This window comes from Plasmodium cynomolgi, chromosome 7, assembly GCF_000321355.1.
Source record: "Plasmodium cynomolgi strain B DNA, chromosome 7, whole genome shotgun sequence".
Lineage (NCBI taxonomy): Eukaryota > Apicomplexa > Aconoidasida > Haemosporida > Plasmodiidae > Plasmodium > Plasmodium cynomolgi.
This window is the reverse complement of record NC_020400.1, coordinates 627,344-645,344: the sequence shown is the minus strand read 5'-3', so window position 1 is coordinate 645,344 and position 18,001 is coordinate 627,344. Positions and strand designations below refer to the sequence as shown.

The window sequence follows — 18,001 nt, the reverse complement described above, 5'->3', positions numbered from 1 at the left end:
AGAAATCAATTTGCGCATTGGCATTTTTTGAAATCCCCCCCTTTTTTTTTTTTTTTTCTTTTGCATTCAAATTTGTGTGTCATCTTTGCAGTTAAAATGTTTATCACTGAACAATTTTTGATTCGCAACTTGAGAAAGATATTTCCGTGTGTAGACGAGCAGAAAAAACATCGTCTTTTTTGCGAACTACATTTCGTACAAGTATCAAAATAGTGGCATGTTTTTTTGTCTTCATTCTTTGTCGTCTTAATGTGAGTACTCGTTCGTGAGCGCTTTAAACATGTGCATATACGAATACGTATACCTTCACGTTCATGCGCGTACCCCTGAGTGAGGCATAAAATGGACCCATACAAGTTTAACAGCTGGATCCGAATTTTAATATGCCTTTGTTCTATCGGCGCGTACCTTTTGATTGCTCTGATGTTGCCTTTGTTCGTGGTTATTACCTTTCCGTTCTCACTGTTGAGGAGGCGGCCATTTTCCCTTCTCTTCGTAATTGGGCTGGCATGGGATTGATTACTTCGCGATGTCCTGTCCACGCACAGGCGAAATTTTACAACAGCACGCTTGTGACACACTTAACGCGTCTTTCCCCTTTGTATTTCACCTCCCAAGGCAGTGCACAACTTCGAAACAAGGTTCGGGATTTTCTTCGTCTCTCCCTATAATGACAACAAGTACATTTCGTGGTATAAGTTTGAAGGTCACATTTGCAGCAGCGATAAGGTAGGAAGGGAAAAAAAAAAAAAAAAAAAAAAATAATATTACACATTCTCAATTGCTTTATGTGCCACCATGGGATATGCCCCTATGAACGTCCACCTGTTCGTGCTACCCCTTTTACAACTCAATTTTTTTTGTTACACATCGAGTGAGTTAGCCCATTTTATACTCTCGCGCCGCTTCACTTTTCAGCTGCACGAAGAAACATCCAAGACGAAGAATTACGCCAAGGAGACAAGGTCCATCCTGTGCGGCTCCATAAATTTCCTTAAACATTATTTTTTAATAGTAAAATGAATTCAAGCGTTTGTGCCCGAGATGGGTTCTCTCTCTCTGAGGGAGGAGTCCAGACGTGGAAGCAGAGCTATACATACTCGTGCTATTATATACGTACCTGTGCGTGGATGCTGTACCGCCCCACCTCTCCCATGGTTCTTCATGTGCATGCTTCTTCACACGATTGCTTCTTCACACGCATGCTTCTTCAAACGCATGCTTCTTCAAACGCATGCTTCTTCAAACGCCTGCTTCTTCACGCCCACGCCTCTTTACCCCGTTAGGTCTTCATAATCACAGCAATAAACCTATTGATAGTCAAAGGCATGCTGATATACACGCATTTCCGAGAGCACCCCGAATCCTTTGCGCTCAAGCACGTGCACTTTTGCAACAAGCTGATCATGTTAATAGCGTGTCTGTCGATTGCCAACACTGTGCTGTTTGCCATCCCGTTCTTTTTCTTCAACTCGAATATGGAGTAACACACAAAAAAAAAAAAAAAAGGGAAGCAAAGAGGAGGAGAAGAAGAAAAGATTCGATTCCTTTTTCTTAAACTCACGAACGTTCTGCTCACTTCACCTTTGCAGGTTTGGAAAAACGCACTACCTGCACGCCGGGTTCTACATTCTCATGGCGGACTTCCTGTCTCACTTTTTGATCATCATTTTTGTGAAGAGGTAGGGAGGGGCCCGAGCGGGAAGAAGAAAAAATGGGAGAAAAAATGGGAGAAAAAATGGGAGAAAAAATGGGAGAAAAAATGGGAGAAAAAATGGGAGAAAAAATGGGAGAAAAAATGGGAGAAAAAATGGGGAGAAAAAATGGGGGAAAAAAATGGGGGAAAAAAATGGGAGAAAAAATGGGGGAAAAAATGGGAGAAAAAATGAGAACAGGTTGGCAAGTTGCCTAATTGACAAACTTCGCCACGGCGTGAGAGCTGGGCCAAGTGGGGGGAACCCATGACGAGACATATGTGCCTCCGAGCCGACACACTCCTTCCCATCAACATGTATGCCCCTCCTGGACACACTCCCCCCTTTTTGCAGAGATAAAACAATCTTAAAATGCGTATGCGAATTGGAGCTTTTGCCCTGGGAAAAGAAGCAGAAGCTGCACACCCACAACGCGGACTACAATGACACTTTGATTAGTCCCGCCGAGCTGACAAATTACCGTAAGAAAAAGGAGCAAAAAAAAAAAAAAGGGGGAAGAAGAAAAATGCAGATTATACATTGTGTATGTCTACTTAAACGCGCTTCGTAATGATGCCTCCGCTTTTATGCTGATGATGTGGATGCCCCTCTCCACGTCTGCCCCTCTCCACGTCTACCCCTCTCCATGTCTACCCCCCTCTCCCCCAACTCCTGCCACAGTCCACGCCATGTTTCAGGAAGAGCACATAACAGAGGACCAACTCAAAAATTTCTTCGGAACGGACAACTACGAACAGATTTACTACATCATAATGAATAATGTGAAAACTCAGAAGCAGATGGCGTATGCGAATGCGTACCCGTAGCTCTCCATACACATACATAATGGGGACCATGTGACTGTGCCCCCACGCAGGGATGGCAGCATAAAATGGGACTAACGACACATGTGGGATAGCGGCAGAATAATGTCCTTCCTAATGAAGGAGATTCTCTTGGAGATTTAACCAAATTTTTTCCTTTTTTTATGAACCCCTTTTTTGGGGATCCATTTGGGAAGAACGAGTAGTGGCTCTTCCCATTCGAGTATGACTCTTTTGGCATAGAAGAGAGGGGTGCACCCCAACTCACTTGAGCTGTGTATTATTTGTTAGCCAACTGAGAGGGGCGAATGGAGATACCCCCCCTCGGGAATGATTTAACTTAAAAGAAGATTGTCCCCATTTGGGATTTTTTTTTTTTCAAACATTTGCGACACAAAATGGACATTCGTTATGTGCATCCAAAAAAAAAAAAAAGGAAGGGCCCATAAAAGGAGCCTTTTCAAACTACAAATTGTGGCTGCCGCCATTTAAGTGGCTCACCACGTACGCACTATGTTAAGCTAACACTGCGAGGGGGTGGCTGTGACTAGGACCCCCGTCTGTACACCTTCGAAAAATCGATGCAGAGATACCTGACGACGTTGTTGCCGCTCTGAAAAAAGGGCAGGTTTTCATTCTGGTACGAGAGAAACGTTTTACTAGGCGTATTAATCTTAATATGATAAATGCCTTTGTCCCTATACGACACGATATCATCAATGTACAGCTTCGGATTCTCTAAATTTACAAAGGGTAGCTTGTACGTACTTATTAACTTCGAGAGGTCTATCGAGTTGTATTGTGATTGACTTAACAGATCGGACATAAATATTGGCTGCTTGAAGTAAAAAGAAATGAAACTTTTTTTTCCATTTCTTTAAAATGTAATTTGTGTACTCATTAAAGTAGTGGTTCTTCATTTTATCGTTTGTGTAAATATAAATCGGCTTCTGCACACTTCGTACGTCTTTGATGCATTTCACATAGATGTTGCTGTAGTAGAATTTGTTTCCTTCCACTTGCTCGCACTCACGTTTTTCTCCATCGGTCGCGCGTTTTTCTCCATCGGTCGCGCGTTCCTCTCCATCGGTCGCATTTTTTTCTCCATAGGTCGCATTTTTTTCTTGCTCGATCGCGCGTTCTTCTTGTCGCTGGTATGTGGTGCTCCCCTCCTCGGGGTGCACTTCCTTCTTCTTAGGTTTGCTTCTCACGGGGGAAGAACCACTATGGGACGTGGACTCCTCCTCACCAACACAGATGGGGGGATTTTCCCCATGAGAATCACACACATATGTCTCCATGAAGACATTCTCATCGGAGTAGGGTACGCTGTCCTTATCCCGAAAAGTTAATTTATTTTTATATTGCTCGAAAAAAGTCACATGGGAATACTTCCTTTTTTTTATCTGGTCATTATAATACTGCTCATTCATGGAGATATATTTTTTTTCTTTATTCATATTTTCATTGCTTACGAGAACCATTATGTGATTATTTCTATCAAAAATAATGTTATTATAAACGTGCAGGATTTCCCTTCCATTGTATGTCTCCTTCTCTCCATATCGTGTGTAATTATCTATGATGATATTATGGTTAAGATTTTGGTACTTATGGAAATGCTTGGCTAGTCGATCCACATATGTGTAGATATTGAATAGGTTGTTACTCCTGGCTAAGCTCCCCAAGATGTAGTAGTAATCGTCGTACATGTTGTAGTTGCATATATAGAGGCATTTTTCGCTTTCCCATTTTTTTATAATTTCTACGTCTGTGGGGTCCAGTTTATTGAACATCCGTCTGATGTAGGACAGTGGGTGGGCTCCCCGCCGATCTGCTTCATCACCGAGACGTCGCGAGGCATCTCCATCCCGTAAAGATTCCTCACTGTGCAATGCCTCTTCATCACTTCGCTCTCCCGCTTCCTCACTCCCCAGTGCCTCTTCCTCACTGCGCTCTCCCGCTTCCTCCGCACCTCCCCTGCGAGGCAACGAGCTGCCCTTCTTCACTTTAATCGTTTTGTTTGGAATAAAAATGTTCGAATTCGTTTGGCCCTCATTTTCTGACTCGCACTGCTGCAGGTGCTTCAGTGAATTTTTGTAGTGATATATTTTGGGAAGGATAATAAGGGGAGTTTCCTTGTTTCTCTTTTTTATAATTTCCTTCAGAATTTCTATTTGCAAAAAACTGAAGCGGCCATTCTCCACATTCTGCTTGTTATATCCGATGTTCGCTCCGTCTAGGAGGCATGTGTATGTTCCCCTTTCGAACAACTTGTTTGTGCTTCGTGCATCCGGGAGGGACGTTCCTTCTGCTCCTTGGGGTGTCTCTGCCGAGTTGGGCATACTGCTGTGATGCTCATCAGGGTTGGTGACACTTGCGTTCATCCTCTCCTCATTCATTTTGGTCTCTTTGGAGCTTCCTCCTTCAGGGGCACCGTCCAACCCCCCTTCATTCACTTTGGTCTCCTTGGAGCTTCCCCCTTCACGGGCCGCGTCCACCCCACTAGCCCCCCCATTCAGGATGGAAAAAAAATGCTTTATTTTAAAAATCTCTTTACTGTTGAATAGGTGAGTAATGAGGATGATATTAACAATAACGATAATGGTATGCTTAAGGGACAAGAAGTACGTGTTGATATTTTCTTCGCAGTTTTTACAGTTAAACGTGTTTTTTACATTCTCTGTTAGTTTTATAAAGGGGAGCTTCTTCACGATTTTGTTCACTTGATAGAAGAGGGTTCGTTTTTCCTCCTCGTCCGCTTGATCGTCGTACTTTTTAATGTTAATGCTCATCGACTCGTAGTTCATTTTGTAGAGCTCCAGGATGTCCCTCAGTTGGTCCGTCAGGACGTCACTCAGCAGCTTCGCCTTGGTCTCCTGCACGGCGGCAGGTTCGCCCGGCGATTCGATACGAGGTTTGTCCGCCGTTTGGCTAGGCGATTTGATACGCGGTTTGTCTGCCGTTTGGCTAGGCGATTCGATACGCGATTTGATACGCGATTTGTGTGCCGCTCCCTTGGCCGCTTCCTTGGCCGCTTCTCTGGGCGCCTCGCTGGCCCCTCCCGCAGAGTGCTGGCTCTTCCGAATCAAGTGCTGCAAATTTTCGTACACGTAATGAATGAGCTTCAAAATATAAAGCAGTTTGATCTTTACCCTGTTGTCGTTCATATGTCTAAAAATATCAATTAGCAGGTAATTATTTAGGATGTATTTTTTATCCTCCTCGCTCAGATGTGGGATGTTGTATTTAGCTAGCTGTCTTATATGTTTTTCAAAGTTGCTGTAATCGATATTTTTTATTAAGTTGCACCTTTTGTTGTTTATATGTGTAGAGTGATATATAGCTTGTTCTGTTTTGTTTGAAGCGCTGCTTACACCGTGTACTCCACCGAGGGGGAGGTCCAGGACGTGCACGAGGATGTACCTGTAGAACCTCTCACGGATGGGGATATTCTTCTGTATCATTTTATTGATGGTGAGTAGGTACTCGTATATGTAATTGTTCGTAATATAATAATTGCAAATAGCAAGGAAGCAATTTTCCTGCATCTCTATGTTGTGTCTCTTCATTTTCTCGATCACATTTATCATGCTGTTAATGTCATTATACTTGCTACACAAATTCAGGACATTCCCACATACAGTGCTCATGTTCCTCGATAACTTGGTATCCCTTGCGTATGCTTCCATCAGGTCGTCCAGGTTTGATAACGCCTTCTTTACATCTTGCCCTTTTAGGCTGTTCCCGATTTCGACTAGGATCTTCCGATTTTCCCTCAGCTGGGCCTTCCTCCCCTGTCAAGCGGTGGTGTAGCAGTAGCGTTGGTGTTGGCATTGGCGGTAGCGGTAAGCGCAGTGGACAGCGGGCTGCAGATGGCAACGGGCTGCAGTTGGTAGCGGCACTAGTTGCAGCGACGCAGGTAGCCACGCAGCCTATCCGCGCTGCTTAGCCGGAGTGATTGGTCCCCCTTCGCCCAATCGGCTGACCCGAGGGTAAAAGAACGCAGCCGAGATTGTCTAGCCGAGGAGTACCATACGGACGCAGTGGCGCCCTATGCAGAAGTCACCCAAATTGCAGCTATCATCTGCACATGCTGGTGGGCTCGTTTCAATAGCGCATCTCTCAATAGATCACACACTCGCTGATGAGCAGTTCCACTCGCTGCTGAGCTGTCCCACTCGCTGCTAAGTAGTTCTACTCTCTCGGTGTAAACCTTACGCTGTCATTTTTCCCACTGGTGGCACTTAACGCGAAAGATCGGCTTTTTACCGCAAAGGAGCGGGCAAAGCGAGCTATGTGTTTAAAGCACAGTGTTAGTATGAGAAGCACTAACGTGACCCTTTTTGGCAATCCATGTTTTCTTCTGTTTAAGGGCATTTTATTTCACTGTCCCGCCACGCACGTCATTCTCCTCGCGCAGTTGGAAAAACAACCGCGCGGTGTGGAGCGGCGCAGGGAGTCAAAAATGGGGAGCAGGGAACTGAATCTACAATTACACAGCCGCAAAAATTTAGGAGAAGCCAGAAGCCTTAAAATAAAAAGGCACTCCATTCAAGTAGCGAAAAAAAAAAAAAAAATCATCTTACACTTTTCGCATCTTCGAAACGGCGACCCCCTTATGGTTTCTCCTTCTGTTTAAGTGAAGAGATCCACACAGTTTTTTATTCTTTTTATTTTTCTTCTTTTTCTTTTTAACCGTGGAGGTACTCTACATGGCTTATTTACAAACAGCTACGACGTTACGCTCGTTGCGCGGTTAAGTGTTTGATGGGGAGTGGAACACGAGTAGGTCGGTCAGAGCCGTTTACCTACCAGCGGTGCTTCTCACTCTTTTAGCAGCGCGCCTCGACGCGCAGAGGAGAAAAGCGTAATGAACGCTCATGTATATGATGCAGGCAAATCGTAACACAACATATAAATCAGAATTTGAGAACTCAAATTATAAATCAAAATTAGAGTAAGGAATTCGTATTCACGCAGTCATCCCCTCCTTTTTTTCTTTCTTTTTTTTTTTTTTCTTTTTTTCTTTTCATTTACAATGTTGTGCCATCATGTAGGAGGGGAGACATGTGCACACGTGCACGGGAGATGCATAAAGAATGAACAAAAAAAATAATCACCAACTGGTTGGTACACTGTGGTGATACAGGGTCCACGAAAAAAAAAAAAAAACGGAGAAAGAAATAAACCATTGCAAATATATGGAAGGGTGTAGCTGCAGGCACCTACACGAGGGGGGACGTCCCTCCTGAGAGGGAACACACTAGTATGCGGTTATGTAGGGGTATACACTCCTTTCTCTCGGGACGGGGCGAGATGGAATAATCCGCATGTTGGGAAGAAGTGGACAGAGTTGTGTCTCTACACCATCGCTAGTCGGAGGAAGGAGTGCGTTCCTCTATTGTGGATTCCCAATTAGCTGTCCTTGGGGACGCAGTATTTCTGGAAAGCCTTTTCTAAGTCTCCCTGGTTGGATCCTTCAATCTGGGTCGGTAGAAAAAGGGGGGGAGCGTGGCAATGTGGCGGTAGGGATATGTGATGAAATGCGTGCACTGTACTGAATTGAGGGTGTGCACTAACGGGGTCACACGTTGGCATGAAAAGAAGGCCAAACGGTGTGGAGCAGCGTAGAACGGTGCACAACGCGTAGGATGGCCAAAGAGATGCAAAAGTTATCCTTACCCTCTCAGTCAAAATCCAGTCATTTTTGATCTGCACGTAAAATAAAAAGGTGGGTAGGACCTTAATGTTGTATTCATCCCTTAGCGTCTCATGTATGTCTACGTCCACGTCGACAAGCGTCACTGCGTAGGTAATGGTTTGATTCTGGAGGGGAGGGAGAGGGAGAGGGAGAGGGAGAATTGAAGTAGGAAAAAGCATATTCGATGTGTGTTACATGTAGGGGCAACATAAATAGGGTGAAGCGAAAAAAAAGAAAAAAAAAGGAAGACGATGAAGCAGTTTGCCTGTATCTGCCTTCATCTGCCTGCATCCGCGGCTGCAACGGCAACTGTACCACTGCAGTCAATTTACACCATGCCATGGACGTCACATGGGCTTACGCCACTGTCCTGCTGCCGTTGCTGCTACTGCTGCTGCGGCTCCTGCTCTTCCCTCCATACCTTAAAATATCGCTTGATTTTGTTACACGGCTTGCACCAGGTGGCTCCGAACTTCACCACCACGGAAACGTTTTTGGTGGACCCCAACACGCCGTTCAAACTGTCTCCTTCCGCTAAGTCGATATAGGTGCTTTCGACATACTGAGGGGGAAAAAAAAAAAAGAAAAAAAGTGTACATATTTGGGAGCAACACTTTTGCATCTCATGGGGAGTCACCCAGGGGCGGTGCTGCGTTTCGTTGCCTCTTCGTCTCTCAGCATTCCTGCCCCCAATAGACTGCCCCCTTTGTTCTTTTCCCGTTCACGTTTTACGTCCTTGTTCTTCTCTCTGCGCTGCAAAGACGCTTCTATTTGTTTGTTCCGTTTTGCTGTAGGATGGGGAGGAGGTACTCAAACGTAAATGGGGTGCCCTATCAGTGATATGTAGAAGGGCGCGAAAAAAAAAAAAAAGCGTGAATGCGCGAGATGGGCTAAACGAAATTATCACCTTCATCGCATGTGAGGAAGTTCGGTAAGTATTTCTTCAAGTGCGCATAGAAATAATTTAAGATGAATAAAATTATGACCCCCACGTGGAGCAACGAAAAGCAAACAGAGCCAATGCAAATAAGCGCCATGGTGTTTATCCTTGTTCTGCGGAGTTCTCCGCTGTCCTTTTCTGAGGAGTTAAAAAAGGGGCAACTTTTTTTTTTTTTTTTTTTCGGCCTATATACATATATATGCATACGTGTGCTTGCGGAGATGTCCGCTTGGTCACAGCCTTACTTGATTGTGTGTTCCGCTGCAGGGGCACAGTGACAACGATGGGATTGCCAAAAAAAGAAGGAAAGAATTTGAACAGGGAGCTCCCTTCGATATGGTGACTGAGTAACTCGGGGGGGGTGCTTGAATGGGGATTAACCGAGGGGAAATAAAAATGGGAAAAATTTTGGCCCGTGGGGTGAAGATTGTCATAACTGCCGCATTTTGTAAAAATTATGCCAAAAAGCGGTACCAAAAAATGGGACAAAGAGGGGGACCAAAAAAAGGGACAAAAAAGGGGACAAAAAAGGGTGTCAAAAAATGGGGTTAGTTTCTGCCAATTTGTTCCTTTTTTTTTTTTCCCTTGCCACGAGTTTAATTTTTAATTGTGGTTCTACTCCACAGGCTGGCGCCACGCAAAACCATTTCCGCGCACTTTTGTAGGGCACTTTGCATGCATTTGTCCCGTTCTGGCTGCGCTTTGCCCGCGATTTGGTTGTGCCCTTGGCGCACCCGGGGGCGCATTTCCTGACGCATGCTAAAGCCACTATACGAGTATTGTGCAGCCGATCGATATGCGTGGGCACATGGTGTAACGCACAGGAATGCATCGCACGCGAGGACGGGAATCCTCACGGTGTCATATGTGCTTGCTTTTGCGGGGGAGCCACAAAACAAGCAATTGGGGCTGGTGGCGCGGCGTGCGTAGGGGTGAGACGAGGAGGGTTCAAGGGGGGCAAACGGAGTTGCGCAAAAGTGGCGAAAAAGTGAGGAAAAAAATGGCGAAAAATGGAGATAAAAAATAAACCAAATTGAACCAAATTGAACCCCCAAGGCACCTACGTAATTGCCCATGTAGAAGGCCCATACAAAGGTTAAAAAACATGGGGCAGAAAAACTGTGCAATTTTTTTTCTCCTTTTTCTTTTTTTTAAGCAAGGTGTGTCTTTTTGCAAGACTGGCAATTCCTTTTAAAGTGCAGAGTTAAAAAAGGAAATCTGTCTTAGGTCAGTGTGTGTGTGGAAGGGAACCATCAGCTGGTATTCTCCTCCAACAAGAAGGGGGCACGATAGGTGCAGGCACATCCTTTTCGTCGTTTCCATCGTGGTACTTACCTTTGCAAAAATGCATCGGGGCATACGCACCAAGGGGGCTAAGTGCAAATGAGATGGAGACCCCCGGCGAGTTGGCGCCAGGCGTCCTCTCACGTGACAAGCTTTTCATCTTTCGATTCTTTCGCATATACCTGATTTATAACGTTGAAGGAGGTGATTTCGATAGGATAGTTGGTTGCTTCCCCCAGTTTCTCCTTTTTTCGTTTTTACCTTGTCTTTTTTTCTTTCCCCTCGTGCTGTTGTTTCCCTTTAGCTTGTTGCCTCCAAGAGGACGCGCAAGGCAAACGTTAAATTTCGCGCGTCAACGGTCAGCATTAGAACGCAGCTGTATATGTGTATGTGTTTGTACGCCCCTACCTCATTAGACGTGTGCACAGGATGGACCCTTCACGTGGGTCTTTCGCGTATTCTCAGAGGTACGTGATTGACCAATGTTGCTTCCACTGGGGAGGAGAAAAACGGGAAAGGAACTTTTTTTTCCAAAAATTAAATGAGAAGAAGGGATGACTGAAAGGAGGACTATGAAAAAAAAAAAACACACGGGTATGACCCCCAACACGCCATAACCATCCCACCTGTGAACTCAGTCAATGTTGCGAAAACCATTCTACCAATTCGTGTATGCTGCAAAACAGCCGCTATCAAATGAGACAAAAAAAAAAAGGTCGTCCTCAAGTTGCAACAATTTTGTGCAACGCGCGAAGGGGCAGTAGACACGCAAAAGAAAACATACCGAAGGGGTCAAAATGGGATGAAAAAAAACAAGAAAAACAAAAACAAAAAGAAAAAAAAACAAAAACAAATCAATTGCCCAATTTGGCATAAACATAGTGTAACATATTGGCGCGCAACTCGGAGGGACAACACAACATAAGCAACAAAACAGAATGGGACAAAATGGCACTTTTGCAGCTGACACAAGTTAGGGTTAAAAAAAAAAAAGAATTCCTTCTATCTACCATTGTATGTGTGTATTTCTGCACCATTGGGGGGCTACTACTTCGCTACTGACCATTTCTTCACTTTTTTTTTTTGCCTTTTTTTTCACTTTTTTTTGCCTTTTTTTTCACTTTTTTTTTTTTTTTTTTTTTTTTACACCCCCATGCCGCACGTGCACAAGTCTGATTATTTTTTGCGAAATTAAAAAAAAAAGAAGAAAAACAAAACGGAAGGGAAAACACACAGAAGGGAAAACACACAGAAGGAAAAATACACGGAGGGAAAAACACACAGAAGGGAAAACACACGGAGGGGTAAAAAAAGGAAAAAATTACCATCGCGCAGAAAGAGCAACAAAAGCGGGCGCAGCGATACGCCAAATGCAGAATTAGCCATATCGACTGTAACCAGCACCGAAGGACTGCTTGCGCGCGCGTGCAACTGCGCATACACGTGCATACGGCTGTGCAGAAGGACGCACATACGGCCGCACATACAGCTGTACAGAAGGACGCACATACTGCCGTGCAGGACGCGCATACGGCCGTACATACATGTGGAGTCCGTACATCCGCATGTACAGACATACCTACCTACGCACGTACGTACATGCGTTTGTGTGTATAACGGCAGGAACGCTCCGCGCTGTGCATACGCGTTCGTCTTTACAGTGGGAAAGTCCCGTCGCCCCTTCGCTCGCGAAATTGCATAGGCAGTGGTCGCGCGCATCGCTGTACAATTTCTTCGCCCGCGCGGTGTATTTTCCCGCGCCCGTCACTGCCTCGGAGGTATCAGGAAAAAAAAGTAAAAAAAAAAAATAAATAAAATAAAAATAAAAAAATAAATACAAACACAAGCGCAATTGTGACTTCGACTTCGACTGCAATTGCAACTGTAACTGCAATTGCAACTGCAACTGCAACTGCGAGTGTACACCAGCACGCATGCACGCCGGGGGTGCGCGAATTTGCGGCGATTGGCTGTCTAACCCAAGTCAGTGGGGCGGGCAAGCGAAAAAATTACTCCCTCGTATTATCATCACACATACACACCCGTGCATGACGCCCCATGACATGAACATACGCGACATGAACATACGTGGTGAATCCACTTTGGGAGAAACTCCCAAATGTGTATTGCCTTCCCCAAATGTATCACCACGGAAGGGATACACATACTGATAGGTAGAGGCACTCCAATGTGCGTGTCATTTTATTATTTTATTTTTTTTCAGTTGTAAACAGCGTTGTTAACTCTTAGGAAGGCACACTGAGAGATGCACACTGAGGGGAGTTAACGCTGCCATAGATGTGAAAGAGGCGCTCGAGTTCTGTGCTAGAGTGAGCAGCTCAGCGGAGTTGAAGAGAGGGCTGCCCAGCTCGAACTACACACAGAGCCGATTCGCGCGAAGAAGGCACGAGGTAGAAGTGGCTGGAGGAACTGGCTGGAATAATCAACCGGAAGAACTGGCTGGTAGAACTGGCTGGAAGAACTGGCTGGAAGAACTGGCTGGAAGAACTGACCGGAAGAACTGACTGGAAGAACTGACTAGAGGAACTGCCCAGAAAGAGAAAAAGGAACATCCCTGAGAGGTCCCAACGGAGAGGCTCGCTGCTGGCCCCCTCTCCCTCCCCAGGAGAACTCGCATAAATGAATAAAACGAATCAAATAAAAAAAAAACAAAGAAAACAAAGTCTTGCGTGTAGAAAATGAAAGAATGAGCGAAATGATAAGTAAGTCAAACGAAAGGACAAACTCCTTTACTAATAACATGAAGAGCCACATGAAGGAAGGAGAGACACACCAGGCTGATAAAACGAAGGAACCTATGTCGGAAGGGACAGATAGAAGTGAACAAGTAATTAACAGTCACAGGTTCCCCCTACACAGTGACGTATCAACACCGAAAAGTGAATACTACGAAATGCAATTACAAAACAGGAGCTATGAAAATAATCCAAATGCATACCACTCCTTGTTAACACCATTTAGTAGTGAAATTGAAAAAAATGGGACAAAGAACACAGTTCTTCATAGTGGGGGATCCATAAAAGGTACTATATTGAACAATATGCAGGGGGACACACTGAGCAGCTACACCATCTACCAAGGGGGGGGAGAAGAAATTGCCTTGAAAAATTCTACGGGAATTAGCGAAAATAATTCCATTTCTAATTGTAGTTTCCACGGTGGGATCATTTCGAATGACTTGTCAAATGGGGACTTCCTCAGACAAGGGGAAATCACCAAACATGATGACAATGGTAGAATTGGGGCATACCAGAATGGCATCGCCGACTCCAACCTTGGTTACTATCACGTTGAGGAAGCTTATCCAAGTGGTATGCATCCCCAGTTTTACAGCAATGTGAAGAGATCCCTTATGTGTGCACACACCCAGGGGGGAGACAAATCGCAGCGAAACGGTGATGTTGTAGAACATTTTGAACCCGTGTATATGGAACAGCTAGCCAAACAGACAAGCAGAAATCTGATAGATGCAAAAAATGGGTTCAATAGAAATAATTTAGTTACGCAGCAGGGGAAAAAAAAGACAAATCAAGGTAATAACAACATGTGTGAGCAAAAATGGCACGTCAGAAATTGCAACTCCTTCGTCAATATGAGTGACGTGAATGATCACGAACATCCGTGCACAGTTCAGTGCACCACCACCATGGATTATACCAGCAGCGCGAATAATGTTTTTAGTGTGAACCCAAAAAATGCATCCCCACAGGGGGTGAGCTTCTACATCGGTAACACCCACGGGCGGAGCGTCACGCCAGGGGGAGGTTCACCAGGGGGAGACTCACCAGGGAGAGACTCACAAGGGAGTGACCCACCAGGGAGTGACTCACCAGGGAGAAGCGCCCCTCTGCTGAAAAATGTCACCACATATAACCCCCCTAGGGGGAATCATCACCTATACGGGGAGGTGAGCAGCCCCAACTGCAGCCGGCTCTCCTACGTCAGCAGTCAAGGGATTAACACAACGTCACAATGGGACAATGATAAACGGACATGGGAACACACGCAGCAGAGCAATCCAAGCCGCGGTGGTGTCCACCCAGGTAACAACAACAAAGTAAAAAACGCGAGATTAAACGATGGGAACGTAGGATTGTATAGGAAGAAAAACCACAAGGTATTCGTGAAAAATACCATCCTTAGTGACGACCACAATTCGCGCAAGAACTGTGTCGTGAAGAATACACGCGGGAGTAGCAACCCAAGTAGACATAACAACAAAAAAAACAGCAGCAATGTTTTAAAGTTCGTCATTCCGGTTGGTAGCCTCAAAAGGGGGAGCAGCCCCAGTGGAGGGGTCAATCCGAGTTACTGGGACTCAAATGAGGAAAAGAAAAAGGAAAAGGAAAGGAAGGAGAAAACAAATTGCAAACTCGGCGGGGATAACCAGATTACCTTCTCCGCCGCACCTAAGGCGCATGAAGGGGAAAGAAGCAGCGATGGAAATGGGCAGATGGTGCAACCTGCTTATTTGTCGCAGGAGGGGGGTGAAGCTACCTGGAGAGGATTAAACAACGCGGAAGGGGGGTCAATCCAGTATGGTCATTCTGCTCAGTATGATCACTCTGCTCAGCATGGTCATTCTGTTCAGTCTGCTCAGTCTGGCCAATCCCATTACGCACCCCCCTCAGCGCGGAGACCCCCCAACAGAGGCTACTACGCGAAGAAGGGCAACCTGACTTATAGCGGGCTGCTAACTTCCATGGTATCGTCGATACTGACGCAGCAAAACGAGAGACAGTCGAAAGAGGAGAACTGCTTTAGCTATGCTTGGAAGGGCAGCGGGTACGATTATGCATTATTACGGCAGATGGGAGACGGAACGGATGGAGAAAAAAAACAGCAAGACGAAAATAAGGGCGAAAGTGATTACGAATTTTCGAGCAAAATAATCGAGCAACTGAGGAGTAAAGCAACGAATGAACATATTTTGCAGCTAACCCTAACCCTAATGATATGCATCTCGGTTCTTTGCAATTATGATCACGGTGCAATACCCGTTACGTTGGAAGAAATACAAAAAGATTTCCCACTGAGCTACATTGAGCAGTCCCTACTGGGAAGCTTAGTCTACTTTGGTTTAATCATCGGGACGATAATAGCAAGTGTCCTTTTTGAGCTCCTCACGGCAAAGCTACTAATCACCATAAGTACTCTCCTACTCTCCATATCGCTATACATTTTCAGTCACGCTAACTGCGTCACATTTATGTATATCTCAAGGTTCATAAATGGGTTATGTCAAGCTATCCCAGTTGTGTACCTTCCCGTTTGGGTCGATGAATTTTCACCACATGAGAAAGCTACTCAATGGATGTCCTACATACAGCTTGCTTCCATAGGGGGGACTGTGTTTGGTTATTTTTTGGGTGGTGTCCTTTCGAATAGCTCGTATTCCTATGGACGTAACAATAATGCTCCGCTTTCGAATGCTACTTTTGTCACCACGTGGAGGTCTCCCTTTTTGATTCAGGCCTTTCTCCTCCTCCCGCTGTTTCTCATCATGCTTTTTATTCCCTCGGATATGATTAACATCAGCTCGGGGGGGAGTGCGACGAGCGAGGCCGAGGAGGAGGGGCCCTCCGAGGGGGAGAAGCACGGACGGGGCGCCAACAACGAGCGGTACATCGGGAAGGAGCGGTATGTCGGCAACGAGCGTTACATCGGCAACGAGCGTTACATCGGCAGCGAGCGGTACATCGGCAACGAACGGTACATCACCAACGAACGGTGTACCGACGACACTCACCAAGAACAGTCTGGCGAGGCGAAGGTTCATCCGCTGATCCCAGAACCCACTACCTACACACTGGACAGAAGCAAATCGAGATCCACGAGCAGACTCTACTACGGAGCATCGAGTAGCTCTCTCCGTAGAAACTTCAACCGGTCGGCAACCTACATCATGGAGAAAAAAACAAACGTCCTCAGAAAAACCCTAAAAGAAGTCAAAAAATTGCTCAATAACAAACTCTATATAATTATAACCCTAGGAATGAGTAACCTGTACTTTGTAGTCACAGGAATACAATTCTGGATCACCGAGTATATGTCCGTTGTGTTATTAACAGAGAAAATGAAAATAGTGACAGTGTCTACTTTATGTTTCCTCACTTCTCCTACATCAGGGGTTTGGTTTGGTGGGTTCGTGTGTGATTTATTTGGGGGATACAAAAATACGAATTACTCCAGAACGGTTAAGGTGGCAACTGCCTTTGCTATTTCTGCGTGCATCTTCGGGATTTTGTCAGCTCACCTGAACAACTTTGTTTTTTTCTCCATTTCGCTGTGGCTGTGCCTTTTCACGGGCTCCGCGCTGGTCCCCGTCGCTGTGGGTACGCCTCACCACGGAGAAGCGGCCCTAGAGAGGCTCCCTAGAGAGGCTTCCTAGTGACGCTTCCTAGTGACGCTCCCTTGTAGATGCCCCCGCTTGACGTGTACCACCAGACATCCTCCGCACTCCCCCCCCTTTTTTTTTTCCCCAAGGAATGCTCCTCTCCTGCGTGAACAACCACCAGAAGAGCCTGTCCTCCGCCGTCTCCCAAGTCATATACAACGTCTTCGGCTGGTTCTCCGCCCCCTTGCTCTCCGGGATTATTATGGATATTATGCACAAATACACGAACGACAACCGGCTTGCTCTGAAGTACGGCTGCGATTACCGTTGATTAGCGGCGATTACAGATGCACAGATTGGAGACTCACTGATTAACCGCTACCCCATCTCGATTCATCCTCCCTTCAACCTCCTTCCATTTCACCGCTTCCCCCCGCAGAGCTGGATTCACCATGATTTTGTACTCCAGTTTCATTGGCTTCCTGCTGTTGTTCTACGCGAATTTTTTGGTAACCCTAAGGGGGAAAGCGCCCCTATACCTATGCTCTCATTTTGTTCTTTCCTTTATATGCCGATTATTCGATTAGGCCAGCGAGGCGCACGGGGGTCAGTGTGCGGTTACTCATTTGTGGGCCCCCCATTTGTGCGCCTTCCCACTTTTGCACCCTCCCATTTTTGCACTCCTCTGTGTGTGCCCCCACGCAGGACTTCTCCGATCGGAAGGATAACGACGAAACACTAGAGCTGGAAGAGCCGCTGACCTAGGACCCACCTCGCTATTCCCGAAAGCGAAAAAGTTTTGCAACCGCGATAGGTTAAATTATATCCGCGTTTTGTTTTTTTTTTTTTTTTCCATTCTTCCCTCCTCCGTCTGTTACTCTCGCTCGCTCGCTCTCTTTTTTTTTTCCCCTCTTATCCTTGCTACATTGCATTTACCGTCAGCCGATTCGTTCGTTCGTTCGTTCGTTCTTTTTTTTTTTTTTTTTTTTTAATTATTTGATAACGATATGCGGTTAATCATTTCAATTAATTCGTCTTATTAAGTATTTTTTTTTTTTTTTTTTTTTTTTTTGAATCATTGGAAGTTTGTAAAGCTGTGTGTTTTTTTGCAGGTGTGTGCATTTGTGCCCACCTTGCATGAGCAACCTTCGAATTACAACATCTCCTCCTTTGCGGGTATACCCATACGGGGATTAT

The 18,001-nt window shown here is 45.5% G+C and overlaps 4 protein-coding genes across 4 annotated transcripts; 2 read left to right on the top strand and 2 right to left on the bottom strand.

Annotated features, from left to right (window-relative positions):
- Window positions 1-342: 342 nt before the first annotated feature.
- Window positions 343-2,521, top strand: PCYB_072390 (hypothetical protein; the record flags this gene model as incomplete). The annotated part of the gene is made up of 7 exons (XM_004221636.1): window positions 343-441; window positions 619-729; window positions 919-1,014; window positions 1,287-1,408; window positions 1,593-1,682; window positions 2,049-2,176; window positions 2,376-2,521. The coding sequence occupies 7 exons, from the start codon at window positions 343-345 to the stop codon at window positions 2,519-2,521; spliced, it is 792 nt and encodes a 263-aa protein (XP_004221684.1).
- A 544-nt stretch (window positions 2,522-3,065) lies between these two features.
- PCYB_072380 (hypothetical protein) lies at window positions 3,066-6,898 on the bottom strand (the record flags this gene model as incomplete). The annotated part of the gene is made up of 3 exons (XM_004221635.1): window positions 3,066-3,353; window positions 3,484-6,315; window positions 6,851-6,898. The coding sequence occupies 3 exons, from the start codon at window positions 6,896-6,898 to the stop codon at window positions 3,066-3,068; spliced, it is 3,168 nt and encodes a 1,055-aa protein (XP_004221683.1).
- Window positions 6,899-7,936: 1,038 nt separating this feature from the next.
- On the bottom strand, window positions 7,937-9,259 carry PCYB_072370 (hypothetical protein; the record flags this gene model as incomplete). The annotated part of the gene is made up of 5 exons (XM_004221634.1): window positions 7,937-8,005; window positions 8,204-8,347; window positions 8,644-8,784; window positions 8,955-9,010; window positions 9,130-9,259. The coding sequence occupies 5 exons, from the start codon at window positions 9,257-9,259 to the stop codon at window positions 7,937-7,939; spliced, it is 540 nt and encodes a 179-aa protein (XP_004221682.1).
- Window positions 9,260-13,207: 3,948 nt separating this feature from the next.
- Window positions 13,208-17,569, top strand: PCYB_072360 (transporter; the record flags this gene model as incomplete). Its single annotated transcript, XM_004221633.1, has 5 exons — window positions 13,208-14,013; window positions 14,350-16,858; window positions 16,956-17,113; window positions 17,244-17,313; window positions 17,510-17,569. The coding sequence occupies 2 exons, from the start codon at window positions 13,208-13,210 to the stop codon at window positions 16,856-16,858; spliced, it is 3,315 nt and encodes a 1,104-aa protein (XP_004221681.1). The 3' UTR covers window positions 16,956-17,113; window positions 17,244-17,313; window positions 17,510-17,569.
- Window positions 17,570-18,001: the final 432 nt, after the last annotated feature.